At 42.5% G+C, this 22,804-nt stretch overlaps 1 protein-coding gene across 23 annotated transcripts in view; it reads right to left on the bottom strand.

Moving 5' to 3' along the window:
• Positions 1-22,804, bottom strand: part of Asap1 (ArfGAP with SH3 domain, ankyrin repeat and PH domain 1) — a 317,439-nt gene that overhangs the window by 71,025 nt on the left and 223,610 nt on the right. For 10 of the 23 annotated variants that reach the window (XR_013046411.1, XR_013046410.1, XR_013046409.1 and 7 more), the window contains 6 exons: positions 21,358-21,487; positions 20,089-20,174; positions 13,389-13,464; positions 12,112-12,198; positions 5,666-5,766; positions 1,094-1,163 (listed from right to left, as the gene is read on the bottom strand). Coding sequence is in view for 15 of the 23 variants with exons in the window: in XM_006980304.4 (XP_006980366.1) it covers positions 1,094-1,163; positions 5,666-5,766; positions 12,112-12,198; positions 13,389-13,464; positions 20,089-20,174; positions 21,358-21,487 (550 nt within the window). In the remaining 8 variants the exon portion in view is untranslated. Of the gene's footprint in view, positions 1-1,093; positions 1,164-2,857; positions 2,906-5,665; positions 5,767-12,075; positions 12,199-13,388; positions 13,465-20,088; positions 20,175-21,357; positions 21,488-22,804 lie in introns of all 23 variants that reach the window. The other 13 variants (XR_013046404.1, XM_076555974.1, XM_076555968.1 and 10 more) reach the window with 3 other exon arrangements.

Raw genomic sequence — 22,804 nt, forward strand, 5'->3', positions numbered from 1 at the left:
TTCTTCAAAGTAAGATTGTAAAGTCAAACCCTACTTGATGTAGGCTGAAAGAGGGAAAAGCAACAAGAAACAGACAAAACCCAAAACATTTCTGCTGGAGATGCAGAGTCAGGCAGGCCACCATGGGACAAGGGAAACCAATAATTCTGAAGGATCACTGCTGTGGGATGTCTTTCTGTATGCTATGAATATATGCTGCTCTGACTGGTTAATAAATAAAGCTGTATTGGCCTATGGCAAGGCAGCTTAGAGGCAGGCAGGAAATACAAGCAGATAGACAGGAAGAGGAAAGGCAGAGGTGGGGAAGACATCATCCCACTGTCCAGGGAGCAGCATGTAATGGCACACAGGTAAAGCAACAGAACACGTGGTGACATATAGATTAATAGAAATTAGCTGAGTTGAGTTATAAGTGCTAGCTAGCAAGAAAATTGAGCCATAGGCCATGGACTGGCAATTCATAATTGATATAAGCTTCTGTGTGTTTACTTGGGTCTGAGCGGCTGCAGGACCAGGCAGGACACAGGAAAACTTCTAGCTACAGATCATTCTGAATGACATGGTCCAGATTCACAAAGCAGAGCTATTTCATCTGTGCTGGTTAATTTTAAGTCAACTTATGCAAGCTGGAGTCATCTGAGAGGAAAGAATTCTAGCTGAGAAAATGACTCCATAAGAACGGGCTGTAGGCAGGTCTGTAGGGTATTAATCAGTGATGGGGCAGGGCCCAGACCATTGTGGGTGGGGCCACTCCTGGGTTGGTAGCCCTGGGTTCTATAAGAAAACAGGCTGAGCAAGCCATGTGGAGCAAGCTGGTGAGCAGCAGCACCCCTCCATGGCCTCTGTATCAGCTCCTGTACCCCAGATTTCTGCCTTGTTTGAGTTCCTGCCTTTACTTCCTTCGATGAATTATGACATAGAACCATAAGCAAAATAAGCCCTCTCCTCCCCAAGTTGCTTTTGGTCCTGGTGTTTCATCACAGCAATAGTAAAAATGTCAAAAGTTCATGCTTGTTACATCAGCTCATTCAGCCTCTAGCTGAGGAGGCCAGAAAGCATGAGGATAGGCAGGGGAAGTCTTGCATACACTTACAGTTGCATGAGAGATGGTCAGGATCCCATTCTTTACTGCACACTTCCTTCTCTGCCACACCTTCCGGATCCTAGGAAGCAAGTCAAACAGAACTCAGTATGACATACGATTCACTGTGGGATGTGCAATCATCTGGCAGGGGGCAAAACAGCAATTACGAAAAGCTGTCCCCAGATAAAACCAGCTTCCTTCCTCAAACCACACAAGGCAGCAAATCCTGGATGCCTGTTATACCAGGTGGAAAGAAATTCAGATAGGCAGGCATGTACAGAGATGCTCACGGTAGAACGGTTTTTGACAGTGAAAATGGAAAAGAGAAGAGAGTCTAGTAGCAGAAGGAATATATTTATTATAGTTACTACACAGAGTTTCTTTCTCTGTGAAGGGGGCCAGAGGTCTACTACGAGATAGAGCTAGTAAGGATTCTTAACCACACCCGTGAATCTTTCCTAAGAGGCTCTGCTAGTAGATTACTTCCATAATTAATAAATAATGGAGTTTAAAAAAAATCAAGACATCTACTATGCAAGGAAGAGTCAGAGGCTGCATCAGGACACAGAGAAAAGATGTTTGCATGGTATCCTTTTAGGGACACTAGAGTCCTAGAGAAATCTCTTTGATTCTTCTGGGAAATTAAACTGTGTTAAAATCATTCACAAATAGACGTGATACACTTGGAAAATTTTGATCTGATGGAAGTAAAGGATAAGAAAATCCAAACAACTATCAACACATTTTCACAAAGCCCTAGGCATAGTCATAAGGCTGGACATGGGTAGACCTGCATACATGCACACACATGCAATACAGCTACACTACTTGGGACCACAGTGATCAGGCCCACAGGAACAAGAACACCACCCTAGGCAAGGAAAGGAAAGGAGTCAGGCCTTCTGTTGCCATAAAATTAACAGCACCAGAAGGTGTTCTAGGCCTATCAGACAGCATTCTGTTGCGCCTCCTCGCATTTCTTAAGTCAGTCTTATAAGAAGACTGCCAGAAAACCAATCGAAACCATTGGGTTCATGTATGTATTTAATTACTAGAAGTAGTTTGCTCCAAAGCATGCTGCACAGAGGGAATGGAAAACCTATAGCATTGGATCAGATGTAAATGGAACATATGCACAAAACGCTGGTCCAAGGGAAGAAGAACCTTTAACTGAGAAACTGTCATCAAATTACGGCCAAATGACAAACTTCCTTCTCCAAGTACTGACTAGGGGCATGTCTGACCAGAAGAGGCATCTGTCAGTCATACCTGCATTTGGTGTATGTCATCAGCTCTGCGCAAGTGGTCTTGCAACTCATCTTACCCTCACAGGAGACGACTAAGATCATCAGTAAGGCACTCCTTGTCTAGCCAACTCCACTCACATCCCTCTCGACCAATGACAACTGCTGACCTGGAGGGACCATTTCTACTAGGGTCGTTTATTTTACTTAAACTTTTATTTATTAGCTCTTCTTATTCACATAGGTTAAGGAAACACAATAGAAAACAAAATTCCCATACTTTCATGCACAGCTAATAGAACCAAGAAAATTAACAAAAGACTCTCATCTTTCTGGCTGAGATAGCTAATGGAATACTTCCCGGTCACCGAAGGAAGGAAGACACTCCCAAGATATCCCCCGCTCAGGTGGGGGCAGCTGAACCTGACTTTTGTGAATATGTTCAGCCTCTGTCCCCAGGAAGGTGACTTCATACAACTAAATAAGTATCAGTGTTGACATTGTTGACTACTGGGGCTACTATCCTGACCTCTTAGAGACTCCTTTTATCTGTATCCTCAAAGTATCTGGGATTATTCTGGAAAAAAAAAAAGTAAAACAATGGTTACTTTGTCTCTTAGTAAATGCCTTTGAGATTAAAGTTTTAAAGTTATTAAAAAATTAAATTTTTTTTAAAATTTTCTAACAAATTTTTAAGTAATGAATATTTCAAAAATTGAGTCAAAAATCACTGATGCGTTGACTCTTGTATGAAAATGAAAATCACACAGCAGAGCAGTGCTTATTGTTAACAAAGAGGTCTGTAGAAAGGTTTCCATATTTTTGTCCTTCCTAGAAGCCATCTAAAGCAACTCTGGATTGTTAGTACTCATCTCTCTGCCTGTGGGAATATGAAGGATGGATATGCCGTCTTTCTTTCTAACTCTAAGATACGATAGCTCTTTCTCCTCGGCTCCCTTCCTTCCCCGCTCTTTCTGGTACTAAACTGAACAGAGGGCCTTGCCCATGCTGCCGCTGAAGCACACCTCCTTTCTCTCTCTCTTCATCTCCTGCCAACAGACGGCAGGCTGCAGGAAAGCACAGGTACGTTCCCCTTGGCCTTTATGTTGGAAGGGGAACAGAAAGAAGGAGTCAGGACAAGCCTCTAACAGTTGAGGTCTTGAATATGTCTACAGTGGTCAACAGCAGTATGGCCCCTTTGAAATACAAAGTGGGGACCCCTGCCACTAAGTCAGAACACCCAGGATGAAGTCTGGGCTTTCTCACTGACTACAGTACAATCCCAAGGGGTGTGCAGAGATGAGGAAGAGGTGCAGCAACACAGAGCAGATGCTCACCGAGATGACTTCTGGGTTCAGTTAGATAATACACATGAAAAAGATATCTAATCTTGCTGGGGCATGTGTCTGTTAACCACTCACCATGTCTAATTTCAAGACAGGTGAATAGTGCTAAAAAGTGGGAATTTTCTATAATACTGCTGTGGAAGATGTGGCTAACAAGAGAACACTAATGTTTCTTGAAGAATAAAGGTCATTGTCTTTCTGAGAGATGTCCGTGTCACACGTGGACAGGAAAAGAACCAGGCTTTGGGCTGGAGCCTTTCTGAGGCAATTATGGGACTCAGTAATCTTCACACACTTGATCCTATGCAACTTAGGTAAGATTTGGTCACTGTCAGCTGAAAACAGGAACATAACTTAAAGTTGTCCTTGGTTCTAGCCAGTTGGCTGACTGTTCAGTGAGCCAGGCACTGTATCATTTGTGAGGATGCTTCTCTTTCTTCATGACTCAGAGCATGGCTTTCACCACCTCTAACGCTGTTTCCACCTCCCTGTAGGTTTCCTGAGCAGCTTGCCTGGTCCTCTGCGCTGCTGGAGCCAGAAAGAATCTTTTAAAATGTCAGACTTTGTTATTCCTCTGCTCAAAGATCTCCAGTGACTCCTCCTCTTTTTGCTCAGGAGCTTCTGAGGACCCTCATGGTTTGGCTCCTTACCCCTCTCACCTTATGTCTTGTGACACGCTTGACTTGCTCACTCAACTGCATCAGTGCTAAACTCCTAGGTAATTGCCACAGCGAGAAACATGATCCTGGCTGCCCTCTCTCCTCCTGGCTATCTATAGAGGTCGTCCCCTCACACTTGTCAGGGTTTTGCTCAAACGTCACCTTAGTAAAGGCTTCCCTAACGTCCCTGCTCTTCTTGTGTTCTCTTTCTCACCCAACACTGGTGTTATCTTCTGACCTATTTCTTGGGCCTCTTTCCTTCCTTTTGCCCAATGCTCTATTTCCAGTGTCCTGATGAATGAGAGGATATGGAGGATTCTCAAAAGAGATCTACTGGATGCCTGAATAGAATGATGGGCAAAAGACAGTGATCCTAGACATGTTAAAGCTATTTGCATTTTCAATAAATCAAAACAAAAACATATATATACCTAAGATGAGCCCAAGGGAATGTAATGTATCCATAGGTAGTCAGAGAGCATGCAGCTTTCTTTTAAAAATGACAATTGGTAAAAGGGAACAACCCAGATCTTCCTTAGGTATTTACTCGAAGTAGACTAATTGAACAAGAGAAAGGGCAGAGGCGGGACTAGAGAAGGAAATGGCCCAAGAGGAAGTGCAGAGGCAGGCTGGGAAAGTACTGCATGCTTGGAGAAGCCCGGAAGCACTTCAACAGGGGGATGGCATGACATGCTAAGGGCTTTCTCTTTTGAAACAGCATTTCACTAAGTTGCCTAGGCTGATCTCAAATTTAATGATCCTCCTGCTTCAGCTTCCTGAAATTGTGATTATGTGTGTGTGCCAACACCCAGATCTGCTTTACAGTTTGAAAGCATACTGAGTGTCTTGTAGACGTGAGAGAGGGAGAGGTGTTGAATGAGATCCACTTAGGCGGCTACAACAGTCTGATGACAGTGGGCCATCCTTGAGGAGAAGCAGCTGAGACGGCAAGAGGCACATTATTTTTAGTTAGCAAAGGAAGGGTATATGACAGATTGGTTGGGACAGAGACAATGTCCAGGGTTACCACCAAGGTTAGGGTCTGAGCAGCCAGGTGCCATCTCAAGTAGAGAACATGGCAATGATAAAGCAGGGCTGAGTTTCTTCCTTCTCGGTTTCCTAAATGTGCAGGTTACATGCCAGGTGTTACTTGGGGGGTGCAGAACAATCATTGCTCCTTTTAAAGACAGTGGTTAGGTCAATTATCTGAAGAGAACCAGCTTAGAAAGCTTAAAGGTGCTTTTCCCAACAAGAGGCTGGACAAGATCCCAGTGGAGAGCAGCCGGTGGGCAGGCTGGCCCCACACTGGGCTAGCCAGGTCTGGACACATACCCATCACTCTTCTTCAGCAGGTACCCCTTCTTTTCACTGCCATATTCCTTATTGCCCTGGAGCTGATGCATGCTGTACCCGCCTTGCCGGCTCTGAGAGTCCTGGAAAACAGAATCACAGACTAGTAAATGCTGGAGACTGCTCTAATGAGACATTGGGCCTTTGCCTGTTGGTCTGTGTCTAAGAGAATTATGGACCTTTGGGAGCTGTCAAGTCCTCCCTTTTATTTTAGCAGTGGAAATAGGACATGCCAATGTTTGCCAGATTCACAAAGCAAGACCTAGGCAGAGCCTAGAGTCCAGGTCTAATTCAGTACCAGTTCAAACACACAAGAAACTGGGCTGCTATGACTCAGCCCAGTTTTCACTCACAGCAGGAAGCAACAGGAAGGACTAAGTGGAATCAGAAAGCAGGGGCTGTGCAAGCTAAAAGTGCTTTCCTCAGGCGGCACCTGTTCTTCCTCTATGTATGTGCTAGGATCCTCTAAATAAAAGGACACTCTCTTTAAAAGGTTTCTGAGCAGGGTATGACAATCGGTATACAATTCTTCTAATATAACTAACTATACATTGAACATCTGCAATACAAATATCTGAATCCTTAAACCTTTGATTATTGAAATGTGCAAAACGATCCAAGATTCGGGAGTATTTTAGATCTCTGAGTTTTGTAACAGGGACGCACACACAGTTGGTAAACTATGCACACATTCCAGAATCTGAAAGACAGATCTAAAAGCTTTTGGTTTCAAGCATTTCAGGCAAGGAATACTCTGCCTGCAGCACTCTGTGAAACAGACCTATGCCAACATTTTGAGTTTGAAATCAGCATTCCATGGCACGAGAAGTGTATGACATGGTAAAGAGCATGCACACACCAGCAAGAGACGCAAACAAGCCTGGCTTCACCATGACACTCCACTGGTAGCTAACCAAGGATGCTAAGGACAGAAAGGCTAGAAACAACGATCACACTATGAAAAGCCAAGAAGTAAAAGACAAACAAAACAACAACAACAACAAAACACAAACGAACAAACACCAACCAAAAATATAAAGGTGAACTGCAGCATGAGAACAAAGGTCTCTAGACACACAGTAGGACAGCACATTCTCAGAAAAGGTATTAACTTACTCTCCTAGACTTCGATCAGGAAGGGCAACGCAACACAGAAAAAAGGCAGAACATTTGAAAATAGTTAATTGTGTTAAAAACTTCATCAGCCATAATTTAAGCAGTTTGTAAATTATACAAAGAAAACATTGTTATAAAAATATACCAGAAAACATACCCATGAACATTTAGAATCATAATAAACTTTGGATGACAGAACAATAAAATGTTTCTATGCCAATTAAGTTTTATGTATTTTAGCTCACATGTAGTGAAAGATAAACATAGTCATTGAAGATGATGAGGTGCACAGTTCTCAGATAAATGTGGACAACCCTCAAAATGTGGGAGCACAGCGAACCAACGCCTTAGCAAAACCAAATAAATTGAATACCCAGAAAATTTGAGAGCCACATACTGGGATATCCTCTGTGTTCTTGTTTCCCAGTTGAAAAGAAGTAAGTGTTTGCATGCCTGTAGGCATGCATCCACATGTTTAGGAGCATATGTGTGAGGAGGCTAGAGACCACTGTTAGGTGTCTTCCTTAATTACTCTTTTTTGGGGGAGTGGTGATTTCAAGACAAGGTTTCTCTGTGTAGTTCTGGTGCCTGTCCTGGATCTTGCTCTGTAGACCAGGCTGGCCTGGAACTCTCAGAGACCTGCCTGGCTCTGCCTCCCAAGTGCTGGGATTAAAGGCGTGCACCACCTTCTGGCCCTCAATTATTCTTTATTGTATTCTTTGAGCAGAGTCTCTCACTTAAACAGGAACCCATCATCAACTGGCTAGATTAGCTGGCCAGCAAGCCCTAGGGATTTTCCTGTCTCCATATGTCCAGGGCTGGGATTATGGGCATACTCATGTGGGATCTGGGGTTCAAACTCAGGTCCTCATAATTATGCAGCAAGCATCTTCTGTCCCCCCAGCCATCTCCCCAGCCCCTAAAGAGAGACTAATATGCCCAGTTACAAGGAGTAACTGAAATTTAATGGTACAGAAGGAAAAGAGCTACCCTAGCCTCTGATTATTTACTCATTGCTTGTTCCCAGCACATGCTGAAAGCCAGGAGCTTCTCTTGACAGTCAAACAGTGTGTGGTCAGTGATGCAAATGGTTATTAGGAACAGCTGGAGGAAAACTGCCAGGACGATACACCTTTGTAAAGCTATTCTATGGGTGATGAAAACTGTGCTCAAAACCATGCTCCAAATGTCGCCTAGGGCCAGGAGAGACTTGGGATCCCAAATGTAAGACTCTGTAGGGGTGCTCACGCTCTGACTGGTCACTCTCACAACAGGGTGTTCCAGGTAGTCCGACCCCTATGAAAGAGGTTGCAAGTGACATTCTTTTTTTCTGTCTGTCTTTCTTTCTTTTTTCAAAAGTGTAGGCAAGCACCATGACCTGGTGAGCTATCTTGCTAGCTTCTAGAATTTTCGTTTAAATGGAGACATGGTCTTAGTCAGCACAGTAATGTGGCTCACTAAATCCTTCCAATTCTGTATTTTGACTTTCTGTATAAATTCAGAAATTTGCTAATAAATGAGCTTTGTGGTTAATAAATGTATATAAATTATATTACTGCATTGAGAAATAATGTCATTCAGCTTGCTTAGTAGAAGTATTATCAATAAATGAAAATAATTTAGTTTGAAAAAGATTCTGGAAATTATCAGCACTACTCATAATTTAACACATACAACTGAAGAATGAAATAGGTCTTGAGTTCTTTGATGGCATGACAGAAATAAAGAAAATATTCAGGAAAGAAAAATGCAAATCCCAAACTCATTTAGGCAAAAATTCTTAACACTGAAAATAAACAATGAACTTGAAACTGTTAGGTAATTTTATGCTATGAGCTAGGAAATGTATCCACTTTACTTAATCTACCTTACTGATGTTCAATTTGACCTCCTGCACCCTAGCCGAGATAGAGATATCACTTTATTTGAAGCCACACTGACATGTAAAATGCACCATTAATCTGTAAAAACCTCATCTCTCTGAACTGAATGCAATTCCCATTCACCGATTTAATGGGTTTGTGAAAGTTTAGTATTCAACTGAAAACCAAACTACCACAGAACTTCAAATTTACAACGGCAGGTGTGGCTGTTGAGTAAGAATCCCATCTAGCCTGTGAATGAACTCTGGGTAGTATTTGGCACCCTGGGGAGATGGAGGAACACGGAGTCCATCAGCTTGCATCCACACTGTGAAGGACTGGCTGGCTACTCAGGGCCCATGAGTTTTCAAATATTTTTGTGTACAGAATCATTGTTAGAAACAGAATAGTTACAGCCCTAGAAATATATGAGCAGGAAGTAGTTCTTTCAGGAAGTTAGGCCATTAGGAAAGGTGAAGGTAAATCATTTCACTGAACATTTGCCAAAAGACAACAAAAATTTGACTTTTATGAGAAAAAGAATAAGCTTTCCAAGTATCTGGGGATCCTGTTTATGGCTATAGTTCTAGAACTAACAGTTGCTGTTTCTTCTGCACTTGTTGATGCATGTGCTCCTGTGTGCTGAGGTCAGAGGACAACCTGGAGAAGTTGGTTCTCTCCACCATTGGGATCCAGGAATGAAACTCAGGTCATCAGTCTTTGTGGCATCGTGCTGGGCCATCTATCTGGCCTCCTACAATTCTTGAAATTTCTTTTTCATTTTCAACTTGACAATCTAGAACTACCTGGGAAGGGAGTCTCAAGGAGGGATTCCTTAGATCAGGCTGGCCTCGGGGCATGCCTGGAAAGGCTTATCTGGATTGCTTTAACTGAGATGGGAAGACCCACCCATCCGGATGGTGCCTAGGCAGAGGATCCTGGATTGCATAGAGCAGGGATGTGAGCACTACCATGGCTTCATTAATTCATTGCTTTCTGCTCTTGACTGCTTCAAGCTTCTGCTGCCGTGACATGCCTGTAATCATAGACTGTAACCTGAAACCGTGAGCCAAATAAACTCTCTTTTCTTTTAAGTTGCCTTTGTCAGTGTATTTTATCGCAGCCACAGGGAAACCACACTAAGACAGCTTCCTTTAATTGAGCCATGTTAGAAACTGGCAAGGCATAATTAAGTAGGATAGACAACTTGCAGGGTGCTTTTAATTTCTCATATCATCTTCTCCATTACTTTGCACTCTTCTCAAAAACTAGGGAGGGGACAAGAGCTCTCCGGTGGATATTGTCCTTCACATTTACTCACTGGTGGACAGTTTCTATTACCTTGGAAGTCACTAAAAATCATTACTTGCTAAGTTATTTTGCAACAAGAGGTAATAGCATTAGAAAGGGATGGGTGGGCGTGCTGTGAAAGGTCAATTTTTGTTGTGAAATACTTGGGAGGAGATGCCAATGAAAACCCATTAATCAACTTGGGGTAGAATTAAATATCAATCATGACATGCTCATTTTATCACAGAGACACTCCTTCTATTATGAGACTTTGCTTCTTAGCTAGCATGAGTAGAAAAAGTAGAAAACCTACGCAAAACGAAGTGACCCCCCCCCCCCACCCCCCCCCCCCACCCCCCCGGGAAACAGAAAGCCCAGGTAACAAGACAAAGGTAGGAAGCGGTTATGGGCTAACCAGTAGAGAAAAGTAATCACAACTTTCTCTCCAGTTATCCCTTGCCCTTCAATTTGGGTCTTCCTATTGCACGTACACTGAGAAATTGTTCAAGGAGACTATTTCTCTTAGAGTTTAGGAGACAGGAGACAGTATGTGTGCCTCAGTTTTTAATGAGGAAATTTTCCTGAAGAAGTCTGACCACAGACAGTCACAGTCTGAGACGGCCTGGGTAGAGACTTTGCCTCAATGCACAGATGTTCCTGGGAATCAAGCCTGCTCTAAAAGGAGAGCAGGACAATATCTACTGTTAAAGAACAACAGACTTATCTCCCTTTGCCAAACCTCAAACATTTGTAAAACCTGAACTTGGAGAAGAAAGAAGAGTAAAAATTATTTTAAATGAATAATGAATATACATACTAGGTATAGCCTTGGTAAAGGGAACCTTTAAAGACTACAGTAAAGGGCTAATGTGGTTTTCGGTGTGTTTTTTGAGGGCAGTGGGGAGAGGGTACTTTGTCTTTGTTTTGGACTCACGAATGCCTTTGGGAAACTTTAGGAATTTAAAAACAGTGAGAATGTCCCGTGGTGAGATACCATAAGGGATTGACAGAACCAATGCTAGGCGACCATTAAACACTGTATTGGTATTTTGTCTATTTTTTTTTTTTTTCAGAGCTGAGGACTGAACCCAGGGCCTTGTGCTTGCTAGGCAAGCGCTCTACCACTGAGCTAAATCCCCAACCCCTAAACACTGTATTGAAATCCTGCACAAACAGGCACATGTGACTTTCTTCCACAGAACAATGAATGCTATTGACCCTTTCTAGGAAGTCATGTCCCTTAGTATAACATCCAATGCCCTTTGTAATCAAGCCTGGACTTTCATCCTAGAATCCCATTTCCCAATTCTCCACCCCTTCTGCTCTCAGATGTTTGTGGTCCCTTGAAAACATCAGAGAGTTTCCAGCTTTGTGTCCTTCAGGGGTTCTCCCTGGCTGCAGTATACCTCAAATGGTAGTGAGGCCACTTTAGCATGACTGTTCACTCTGCTGATTTGTTCTACAAGGTCCTTGATATGCTTAGTAAGTAAACTGGAGCCAGATGCATAGCAAGCATGAACTCCTGGAAAAATGGCATTTGTAACTAAGGGTCAGAGCTGCATTCATCAAGTCCGCCATGCATTCATCTTCTACCGTTTCAACATCCATGGGCCATCTCAACTGAGTTCATCTAATTCTGGGGCAAAACTTCTAAAGGACTCTATCAAAATATTTCCTAATTCTCTAGTAAAATGAAAGACCATTTCTGGCTTCCCAGAATAATGGGCATGGTCTGAGAAGAGAATTATGGGGTGCACTGTTTGCTTCAAAGGCAACATTAAGAAAAATCTAAGGCTATAAAAGTACTAGAGTCCAGGGTACCCTTTATTTATGAGGAGGTAAAGGAACACAATTTCTTCTTTTTCAGACACAGTCTCACTCTCTATAGGCCAGGCTGGTTCTGTGGTCACAGAGCTCTACCTGCCTCTTCCTCTCAGTGGTGAGGACTAAAGGCCCACGTCACCTGACATGGTGGGAACACAGTTTCTATACGGGGCATCACTATAGATACAAACTTCTGTCTTTTATCTCATCTGTCCCCACAACCACCCCAGTAGGAAGCTATCAATGTGCCTGTTTCACAGATTAAGAAACACAAAGAGGATCACAAGCAGCCTCACTTACACTGTTAGCCCTGCTGGGAACATATAAACCACCTACTTCTTTCGGATCAAGCTGCAGAGAGGACTTTATTAGGTCTCGGAGTGCAGTTAGCTGTTTCTTTTCTTCATCTTGGGTTTGCTTTATCTGGGAAAAGAAAAAAAAAATCACACTTGTTACTTATTCATTTTTAAAAACAAAGTTATTTATCCAAATATACCACTTAATTAATTCAATTTCATAGATGCAGTCAGTAACTTTTCCTATTAGTGCTCATACTGCCTTTTTTTTTTTTAATGTATGGAGCAGAGGCTAATCCTGAGAAAGTACTCAAATTTAGAAGTAGCAAATCATGTACCAGGCGTTTTTATTAAATCATGGTGACCCAAAAAGCCCTAAATCCCTATATTAGACAAGGCTAAGAAATAATGCTAAGATCATTTGTTTCTGGCTTTTGGAAGGATGGGTCAAAAGACTATGAAAATAAAATTAAATGGGCCAGAAGAGAATTATATGAATGACTGAGAAACGATGGCCAGACCATGCAACAAAGTTTACAAAGAACCATAAGAGGACCAGGATTGGTACTGCTTATTCTTAATCACTTGGGAGTTAATTGTCACTGATCCATGCCCACTAACTAAAAGAAAGTTAAATTAGACAAAACACATAGGTATGTTTGTTAAAAGGTTGCATTCATTATCTGAAATGCTGGGAAGCAGTACTGTTTCATAATTTCTTGCATTTGGGAATATTTGCACATATGTAATGAGATCTCAAGGGTGGGGCCAAAGTCTTAATATATAATTGACTTGTTTCACATAGCCTTAAAAGAACAGGCAAAAGACAATATCCTACTATATATAGTTTCTGACATATATGTGCACAACTATATTTTGACTGCAATGTGGTCATATGTGGAATTCTCTTTTTACACTTTCATGCCAGATGGTCCTCAGAGTTTCAGATTTTAGAGCATTTTTCATCAGGCATACCTAATCTGTTACTTGTAACTCTAAAACCTTTTCTAAAAGTATGTCCTCATATCCTAATATATTTTCTTTTAATATTCATCAGCCAAGTTATTTACAAGTAATAATTATGCCATCTCTATGTATACATTCCTCTTCCCTTCTGAAAAGTTTAATTTCTGATTTCTTATACGCTTCTCTCCACTCTTCATAGCCTCCAAAGGTCCGTCGCTAAAACAAAGGCTTGTCAGGTAGGTTTATAATGACATATTACTGGCCTCTTCTGCTTAATACCCTTCTGATACAGATATCAAATATACTGATGCTTATTACAAGTTCAGTGCACATGCTGCATAGAGAACTTACATTATACAAGTCAGCAGCCAGCTTTTCTATGTACTGTTTCAGTTTATCAGCTGTTTTCAAGCCATCCTGAAAGAAACTACAATGGAAAACAACAGTGACTTACAAGCACTACAAAGAAGGAACAGATTTACGTGCAAAACCTGAGAACTCTTCCTATCTCCCCGAACCCTCTCCCAGTAGTTTATACAAAATAAACATAAAATTAAGTTCAGTACTTATATAGAGATGTTCCAACAAACAAATTATGGCTACTATTTGAAATCCATTAGTAGAGATCACAGTCAGGCCAAATAACACTTACAGTCGTAACTGATTTCACATGTATTCTCATGCACACATATATCACTTCTGCGTGGCTGGGCCATGTTTGAATCAAAGGGAGAACGAATGTGGTGATATATTATGTACCCTAATAAACTTAGCTGGGGATCAGAGGAAAGAGCCAGCCACTAGATTAGACATAGAGGCCAGACAGTGGTGGCACACACCCTTAATCCTATCACTTGGGAGGCTCTGTGAGTTCAAGGTCACACTGGGGAGAGAGTCAGGCAGTGGTGGCACACACCTTTAACCACCCCCCCCCCCCCAGATCTCATATCTCTGCTTGGAAATCACACACGCCTTTAATGCCAAGAAGTGCCATGGCTGGGTGGAGAACAGTATGTAAGGCATGAGGAGACAGGAACTAAGCAGTAGTTCATCTGAGACCCTCAGGGTGAGGACTCAGGCTTTCAGTCTAAGGATTAGTGGAAACAGGATCGGCTGAGGAGTTGGCGAGGTGAGGTTAGCTATGGCTTGTTCTGTTTTTCCGATCTTTCAGTTTTCACCCCAATGTCTGGCTCCCGTTTTGTTTTGTTTTGAATAATAAGACCTTTTAAGATCTGTGTTACAAAAGACAAACTAGCCCCTGGCATACAGAAGTCCAATTGGCCACTAGAAGTCGAGGCAGAAAGCAACACGTGCAAAGCTCACAGGGTTTCAGTGGTACCAAGGGTTTGGAAAGCTGCAGTCTATACCACATAAATGACAAAGGTGCGTTACTTGTCACTTTTCCCAATGACAACAAGAGCTGAGAACTGAAGAGCCTTTACTACAAGCCGAGAACTGTCTCAAACACATTTCACAAGTGGTTCCATTGGCTTGATTCTCACAATCAAGTTTCCTCTCCATTCTGTAGAAAATGCACAGCAAGACTTATACCTTACTCTGCACACACAGTGGTAGGATTCAGATCCAGGACTGCCTGAGACCAAGTTCATTCTCACAGCTAAAAATGAAGTAAGTTTTCTTTCTTTTTTTAAATTCATCTATTTATTTTACATCCCAGCTGCAGCCTCCCCCTCCAATTCCCCTCCCCACCTCAAGCTCCCCCTACCTTACCCATTCCTCTTCTCTCTCCATTCAGGAAAGGGCAGGTCTCTCATGAGTATCAATAAAACACGGCATATCAAGTTGTAGTAAGACCAAGCACTGTCCCATGTATTAAGCCTGGGCAAGGCAACCCAATATGAGGAGTAGGGTCCCAAAAGCCAGTAAAAGAGTTGGAGACAGCCCTTGTTCCTGATGCTAGGAGTCCCACAAGAGGACCAAGCTACACAAGTGTAAGACATATGCAGAGTGCCTAGTAAGTCCCATGCAGGCTCCCTGGTTGTCAGTGACCCCAGGTTAGTTGACTGTGTGAGTCTTCCTGTGGTGTCCTTGACCCTTCTGGTTTCTATACTCTTTTCTCCTCCTCCACAGATTCCCAAACTCTGCTGAATGCCTGGCTGTGGGCCTCTGCATCTGCTTCCATCAGTTACTGGATTACACTTCTTTGATGACAATTGGGCCAGGAACCAATCTGGTCACAGGAGCAGGCCAGTTCAGGCTACTTATCAGCTGCTGCTAGTGGTCTAAGCTGGGGTCCTCCCTGTAGACTTCTGGGAGATTCCCCTGCGCCAGGCTTCTGCCTGTTCCCCAAATGCCCCTCCCCGCACCCCCATCTGATCATTCATGTTCCCATCCTCACTTGCCCTCACAGTCCACTCACGAAATCTCTTCTATTTCCCCTTCCCAGGGAGATTTGGGTGTCTCCCCATGAACCCTGCTTGTTACCTAGTCTCTCTGGGTCTGTGGATTGTAGCATAGTTGCTCTTTATTTTACAGCTCATATTCACTTTATTCACTTTTGAGTGAGTACATACCATGTTTGATGAAGTAAGTTCTTATGATGGGCAAGTGAAGATAGTTCCTATCTTCGTGTGTGTGTGTGTGTGTGTGTGTGTGTGTGTGTGTGTGTGTGTGTGTGTGTGTGTATGTGTGTATGTGTGTGTGTGTGTGTGTCTTCAGGACCCTCATCTGTAGCTCAATTTACAGAAACAAAACACAGGGCACTCGTGTTTGGAATTCCCATACTCTGCTGCCCTTTCTCTAAGTCATCCCTACCCCCAGTGGACTGCTTACCCACAGACTTTATCTGCCTTGTGGTCTCCCCATACGTGATGAGGATCAGCTCCCTGCCACACTACAGAGCTCTTAGCACAATGGGGATGCTAAGTGGCCATGAAAGGAATTTTGAAGTCCACTTTGGGATCCACACAAGGCCTCTCAAAGCCTGGTTTCCCAGGCTCTAAGCCAAGCCCCTATTCCCTGAATCCTAGGCAATGGGCTGACCTTTTCTTCCGTGTATAGCCTATAACATTTAACACTCTAGAAAGTTCCACCCTATTTAACCACAAAGATGTTTCAGCGATTCTGCAGAGAGCCACAGTACAGAGTGGTGGACTGGACCCACTGCTGGAGATTTTAAAAATGTAGATGCTGTGCACCATCTCCTGCTCATCGTATACCCTGAAGTTAAAGACATCAGCTGCAGGTGTGGCCGCACTGCTGTCTAGCTTCTAGTTCATGTGGGCACTGTAGGAGTTTTTCCAGCTGCTGAAACAACCGATGGGGAGACTGACTGTGGATCACAGTTGCTGCAGGTTCAAGTCCAGCAGCAGAGAAGGGGGGGGGGCCTCCGCTCTCTCTCCTTCTTCCACTCACGCCATGGTCAGTGACACCCACTTTCAGGCCAGATCTTCTTCCCTCAGTTAACTCTCTCCGGAAAGTCCCTCAAGACAAAGCTGGTGGCAGGGGGTGGGGGAACGGCTAATCCTTCAGGTGATTCTACATCTGGTAAACTGATAATGTAGTTTAACCACCTCAGGTAAATTCAATTAATTTAAGCTGTGTTTATTTTCTAAATTTAAAAAATTTGAGCCATGCTACTCTGTAATTTTTATTATATTTACAGTGCTGCATGACCACTATCCAACTCCATCACCCCAGGAATAAACTACTCACTCTTCCCTTATCCCCTGACCATTAATCTGATACCTCTTTGGGTTGCCTTTCCTGAACATTTCACATACATGCAATCTGGAATGTGGTCTTCCATGTCTGGCTTCTTTCACTTGGCATAATGTCTTAAATACTCATCTGTGTTGAAGTATGAATCAATCTTTTGTTCTTTTACATGGCTGAATAATATCCTACTGTACGGCTATCCCCCATTTGTTTAACCAGATAGGTATACAAGTTTCCAAGTACTGTGAATAATAGTTATATAATATTTATGCATGTACCTTTGTCTGAATATGTGGTTTTGGCTCTCCTGGGTATTTATCTAAGAGTTTTACAAGCAATTGTACTACTATCTTACACTCCTAACAGTGATGCACGGGTTTCCCATCCATCATAGCCCCTCTAAGACTTTCTTTCTACTTTTGGTATTTTAATTATAGCCGGCCCAGGGGCTATGAAATGGTCTCTCATTTCTTGTTTTCATTTGTACTTCCATAATGATTAATGATGCTGAATATTTTATCATGTGATACTTAGCAAATGATATATCTCCCTTAGAAAAAAATGGCTGTACAAACGCTGCACACTCAAAGAAACTGAATTATCCTTTGTTGTTGCATTCTTTGTACTTCTGTAGTCTCAGTCCTGTATTAGGTAAGTGGTTCACAGATGTTTGCTCTTGTCTGGTGGGTTGTCTTCCCATTTTCCTATCAATACCCTTTTATAAACAGAGCTTTGAATTTTGATGTCAGACTAACTTTCCCCTTGGTTCCTGTGGTTACCATGTCTATACTGACACGTTTAAAAAAATAAATTCCACTATGGACATGTTTTGATCATTTCTGAATTAAAATGTCCCGACTCTGGGATAATAAAAGGGAAATCACATGTGAAAAACTGGTGAGTCCACACGTCCTGTGCTGTATGTAAGTTCCTAGGAGCTGTTATTTTTGAGTATAATGATGAAAGAGAGTAATGCTTGTAAATGCTCTTGCTTCTGCAAATCACAATAAATCCCGTGGTAAAGGGAGTGGGTGGTTTGTTTTGAAAGCAGGATGTTATTGGCAATGTTCATGTGTGAGTGAGTAGCAGTGTGGGTGAGCTGGAACAGGTAGAGACAGTTTGTCTCTGCTCCCTTTCCAATGCAAACACCGGATCCACATCAAGGTGCTGCAATTCCACGAAGCATCATGCAGCAGACTCCCTGGTGAGCATTGGCTGAGTCTACTGAAAACCACCTGGGAACTAGAGTGAGTGCTCAGAAGAAATCTTTTAACGAAAACTATGAGTAGAGACTGCTTTACAGGGCAACACCACACATATAAGGGTTTGAAGGGAATGACTGAGATAGCAGAAAGAATCTCTGAAAGAAAACCTCCCCAGCTTCTTGATGTGGAGTTCCTGGATCCAAGAATATGGCAACTTAGAGATGAACCCTACTGTCTGTCAATCCTGCCACCTGATGGCTCAGAACCTCACCTCCTAAGGCACGTGTCCAGTGGGTCTGTCCTTCTGTTGATCTATCTCTCTGATTAGGGATCTCAAAGGCCAGCTGCCTTCCCAGACCCATCCCAAGTCCCATCATCTTCCTTCAGATATAACCACTGCCCTCCTTGGCTTTCTTGAAGGAGTCTCTCCTCCTGGTGCCCATGGCACAGGTCATTGAATGCCTGATTTCCTGCACCAGACAAAGACCTCCAGAAAGCAGCCTTGTCTGTATTTAAATGCAGAACCTTACAAAACACCTGGCCTTTGGCAGTAGGCTAGTGAATGGTTATGATGAGGGAAGCAGAAAAGAATAAAGGAATAAGGAGGGTCAGGATGCAGCCATTTTAAATAATGTTGCTCTTTCATGTTACTCACAGAGGCTAACGTACATGCAGTTCACTTTATGTTTTGGGAAACTCTGCTTATACACCTCAAACTCTTCTATCCAGATGTAGGGGAATTGAACAAGGTCTCTAAAATTAGGGAAATTGAACAAGATCTCTAAAATCAGGTAAAATTAGATTTGCTGTCAAGAGCTGCATTTCAGAAGATGGAGAGATTCATTTCTTTTAGTAAAAGTTGTGAAGATAATTTTCTAAAAAGACTAATCAAAGATGGGAAAATTCCACCTAAAATTAAAGTCAAGGTCACTGATTACTTACTTCAAAGTAAGTAACTTCAAAAACTGTCCACTATACCATAAGGCAAAATGTAGCTCAGGTGCTCAGATCCTCAGGTCAGAGCTACAATAGACACTTTACCTTATAAAGTGGAAATTTCCATATATTCTATTTATCAAGCACATATATACAAAGTAGAATTTACACTGAAAAAGTCAACCAATTTATATAAAGATTAATTTGGTCATCAAAAAGCCTTTTGTAAAAAGAAACATCCTAGCTATGGCTTATATGAACTATCCCACTGGTAAGTACTACAAATGCTTTATTTTATTTTACTCTCACATCCTCATGAAGATCCTGAGGTATATATTACAAGCTCTAAACACCTATGTCAGATGATCCCGGTATTCAGTGAAGGGCCTGTTGCCCAGGAAGGGTTTGAACCTGTCCATTAACCATCTCAAGCTTTGTGTTTTTTTCCTAAATGTGTCATTTGCACACAAAGGTCTTCCTAGCTGTGGTGTTGTTAAATGGGATAGGAGAGATCAAACGGAATTATGCATTTATTATTTTGAGAGTATTTTATCTAGCTCAAATGCCCTTTATTTCATCCTACTTATGAGAGCTGGCCGGGCTGCTTCAGAAAGGATCTTGTATTCTCTTCTCTGTATATCCTCTGGCTAACATAGACTCTATGCAACGGCATTCTCACACAAAGGCTCCAGCGGAACACTCACCCACGTTAGCCCAGCAAATAAAGAAGATGAATAATCAGACACAGTGCCATGAGCAGAATGAAATCAAACATACACAAGATGTCGTGTCTTCAGACAGAACACTGTCTCACAGAAATCTGTCTACAGCGCTAAGCATTCAAAATGCCCCAAGTAGTAAGGTTCAGCTAATGAACCCCCACCAAGGAACTGTGGGTGGGAATGAATGGTAAAAGCAACAGGGAAGATGACAAGGTGTATGGGGAGGAGCAGTGTCAACAGAATGGTCTTGGTGACAACGGCTTATGCACAAACTGTGGGGGAAGACATCGCTTCGACTAATCAAATAGTTGTCTATTGTGAGCTACTACTTTATATAAAATGCAGAGGAAGTAAGACATAATACTGTTTCTCATTTATTTAGTTGAAGAAAATAACTGTCTTACTGTAGATAGTCAGTAAAGGACAGAAAATCAAGAGAAGGGCAATGAACGGAAGGGGCTGGTTAGTAAGGGCTGGTGAACAACCACTGATAAGTAAAGCCACACTTACTTGCACTGTGCGTGATAATACTTGATAAGGTTCTGCAGCAGGTCCACACCCTTTTTGGTCTTGATTTCATTAACTTTAATGAGATACTGTGGAAAGAAAGCAAACAAGCAGAAATTTATGTTGGTGACTCCAGATGTGGCTCTCAAGCTCATGTGGGAGAACACCACTCTCAAACCTGCATAAGTAGGTGAGCTTTGTTTAGGGAAGGCTGTTGGGACACAGTCAGTGTGCACAAACGCAATTAGTGTTAGCGTTTGCTAAGGTCGTATGATTAGTGTACTAGACAGGCAAGGATGAAACTCAGCAAATGCACTCCATGAAAACTGATTGCTTCCCCTTGGTGCGGTGGATCTCAAACTTATATTCACACAGTCCTAAGAGATGGACTGTTCTCTGCGGAAAACAGATGGAGCAGCAGTCTCTTCGAGAATGTTCTATAAGATAGTGAAACTTTAAACAAGGAGATGAATCAGAAGAAGAACTCTCTACTAAAAAACGAAGCAAGTGTAAGGAAAGGTGTAGTTAACTACACAGCACTGGTTTTAATTTTATCAATGGACAAAATTCTCCATTGACACGGTGCTTCTAGCTCACTCAGTGTGATGTAAGTAAGAATTCATAATAGAAAAGGTCAAGGAGCCAAAGGTTTATGAGGAAGAAGAAGAAACACAAAAGGAAAAAGAAAAAAAAAAAAGGAAATCCAGGAGAAAACCTTAAACTACACACACACTCCATTAGGACTCCGTAAGCCGGAAAGCATCTCATTTGCTCAAGTTGCTTTATAGTGAGTGTGCAAGTCCAGGGGTACAGGTTTTGGTGGGAATTCAGTTTGAGAACCACGGCTCTAAGTTAGAGGCAGCATGCTTTTTACTGCATTTTCCCATGAGCTCAGACTTTCTTACTGGGACAACTTTCATTTAAACTTTCACTCAAGCTGGATCCATGCTTTAAAAAAAACCAAACAAACAAAAAAAAAAAACACATGCTCCAAAGTTGTAATAGTCACCAGTGTTACCTCCCGCCAGGACTCCCTCCCCCAATCACTCACAAGCAACATTAAAGTTCTCACCAATGAATCCTGTTTTGGCTTAAAGAGGTCCATAGGACCAAGGCTCAAAATATGAGACAACAGGGCAATGGCGGATCCCAAAGGGCTTGGAGAAAAAGGGAGATTAAAATCCTTAGGAAACAGTCCCTCCTCCAAGCATCAAACCTAGTGTCTGCTGACTGGCAGGGAGAGAGGCCGGGGTTGGGAAGGTCTGCTCTTACTTCACACATCTGGAGCTGGAAGAGGCGCCTTTCCTTCTCCATTTCTTCTGCAATCTCGGCTCCGGTTATCTCTGTGCGGATCATCCCGTGCTGTTTTGCGTGCTCCCTTTTCTCCTTCTCAATTTTTGTACTGTAATTAAAACAGATGCCACTTGAAAAAAAAAAAAAAGATACTGTTGCACAACCCCAAGCGTGAACCTAAGTGCAAACTTGACCCTAGGCGATGATGTGCCAATGTGGGTCCATCAAATACATCCCGTATACCATATCGAGAGTGGGGTGGGCTGTGATTATGGGGCCAATGTGTTTGGGTGTGTGCTGGGAATAAACTGGAACTCTCATTATCTCCCATTCAAAAACACCAATTTTTAATGAGGGGATGTAGCTTGGGGTAGTGTGCAAGACCTTGGGTTCAATCCTGGTGAAGCAAAGTAGTTTTTTGAAAAAATGAACCACGCTGATGCCTTTCCTTTAATCAAATCTGACAGTATTACAAAAGCGCTTTGAGGAAAACACACTCGATCCACAAGTTGTTCTGTTTCTGTTCTAATTCTGCTGCTTTTGTCGTCCACAGAAATGGCTGTGTTATGTAAACTTACGTTTACATAAGCTTTAGCATGGACATCTTTTCCTATCTACTGTCTGCCTGTCTTACAAATCTCTCAGAGGAATAAGAATGAAGGAACTGGGTGTGGTGCCTCTCTCATCCAAGCCCCTAAAGATGGAGGCAGGAAGATCACCAGTTTGAGGCCAATCTGGGTCTCCAATCTCCTTAATCCCTTACAAAAACCCCAGAGTCAATTGGTCTGGCTTCAGTGCCAAGTTAGACAGCTCAGTCTCTGGGTCAGTAGATCCAGTGTGAATGCCAGCTTAACAGTTCCCGGCTGCATGACCTTCCAAAATTCCTTAGGCGTTCTAGACTTCAGTTTCCTGATAGAGGGAGAGGTGAACACTAACGGGTGGGGGGGTCAGGGGTCATGCACATAAAACACATTTTGGTGTAGACCCTGCCAGACAAAAGGGTATCAAAAATACCAGCTAGTCTTTATTTCCCGACTGCTGTACTACATAGAAATGCACATGGTTATGTAACGGTGTTGATAAAAAGAATATTGCACACATACATAGGCCTCAAACTTGGTAGTTCATAACAGCAACCAAAATAGCGCCCGTCACTCCAGACAATCAGCACAGGTAATGCAACATATTTTGGGTATTTACTTTTTTGAGACATTATCTTGCTAGGTAGCCCAGGATGGCCTGGAAATCACTAAGTCCAGGACTGCTCGGCCTCCAGAGGGATGGGATAATTGTGTGTGCCACTCGTAACTAGATCAGCACACCCACTTTGCAGCCCTCAAAAAGACAAACTAGTTATCATTACGAATACAGTAGTTTCCCGGGGCTCAGTCCTGTCTCCACTTACTCCTTACGAAACTCATGACAA

Source organism: Peromyscus maniculatus, chromosome 20, assembly GCF_049852395.1.
Source record: "Peromyscus maniculatus bairdii isolate BWxNUB_F1_BW_parent chromosome 20, HU_Pman_BW_mat_3.1, whole genome shotgun sequence".
Taxonomy (NCBI): Eukaryota; Metazoa; Chordata; class Mammalia; order Rodentia; family Cricetidae; genus Peromyscus; species Peromyscus maniculatus.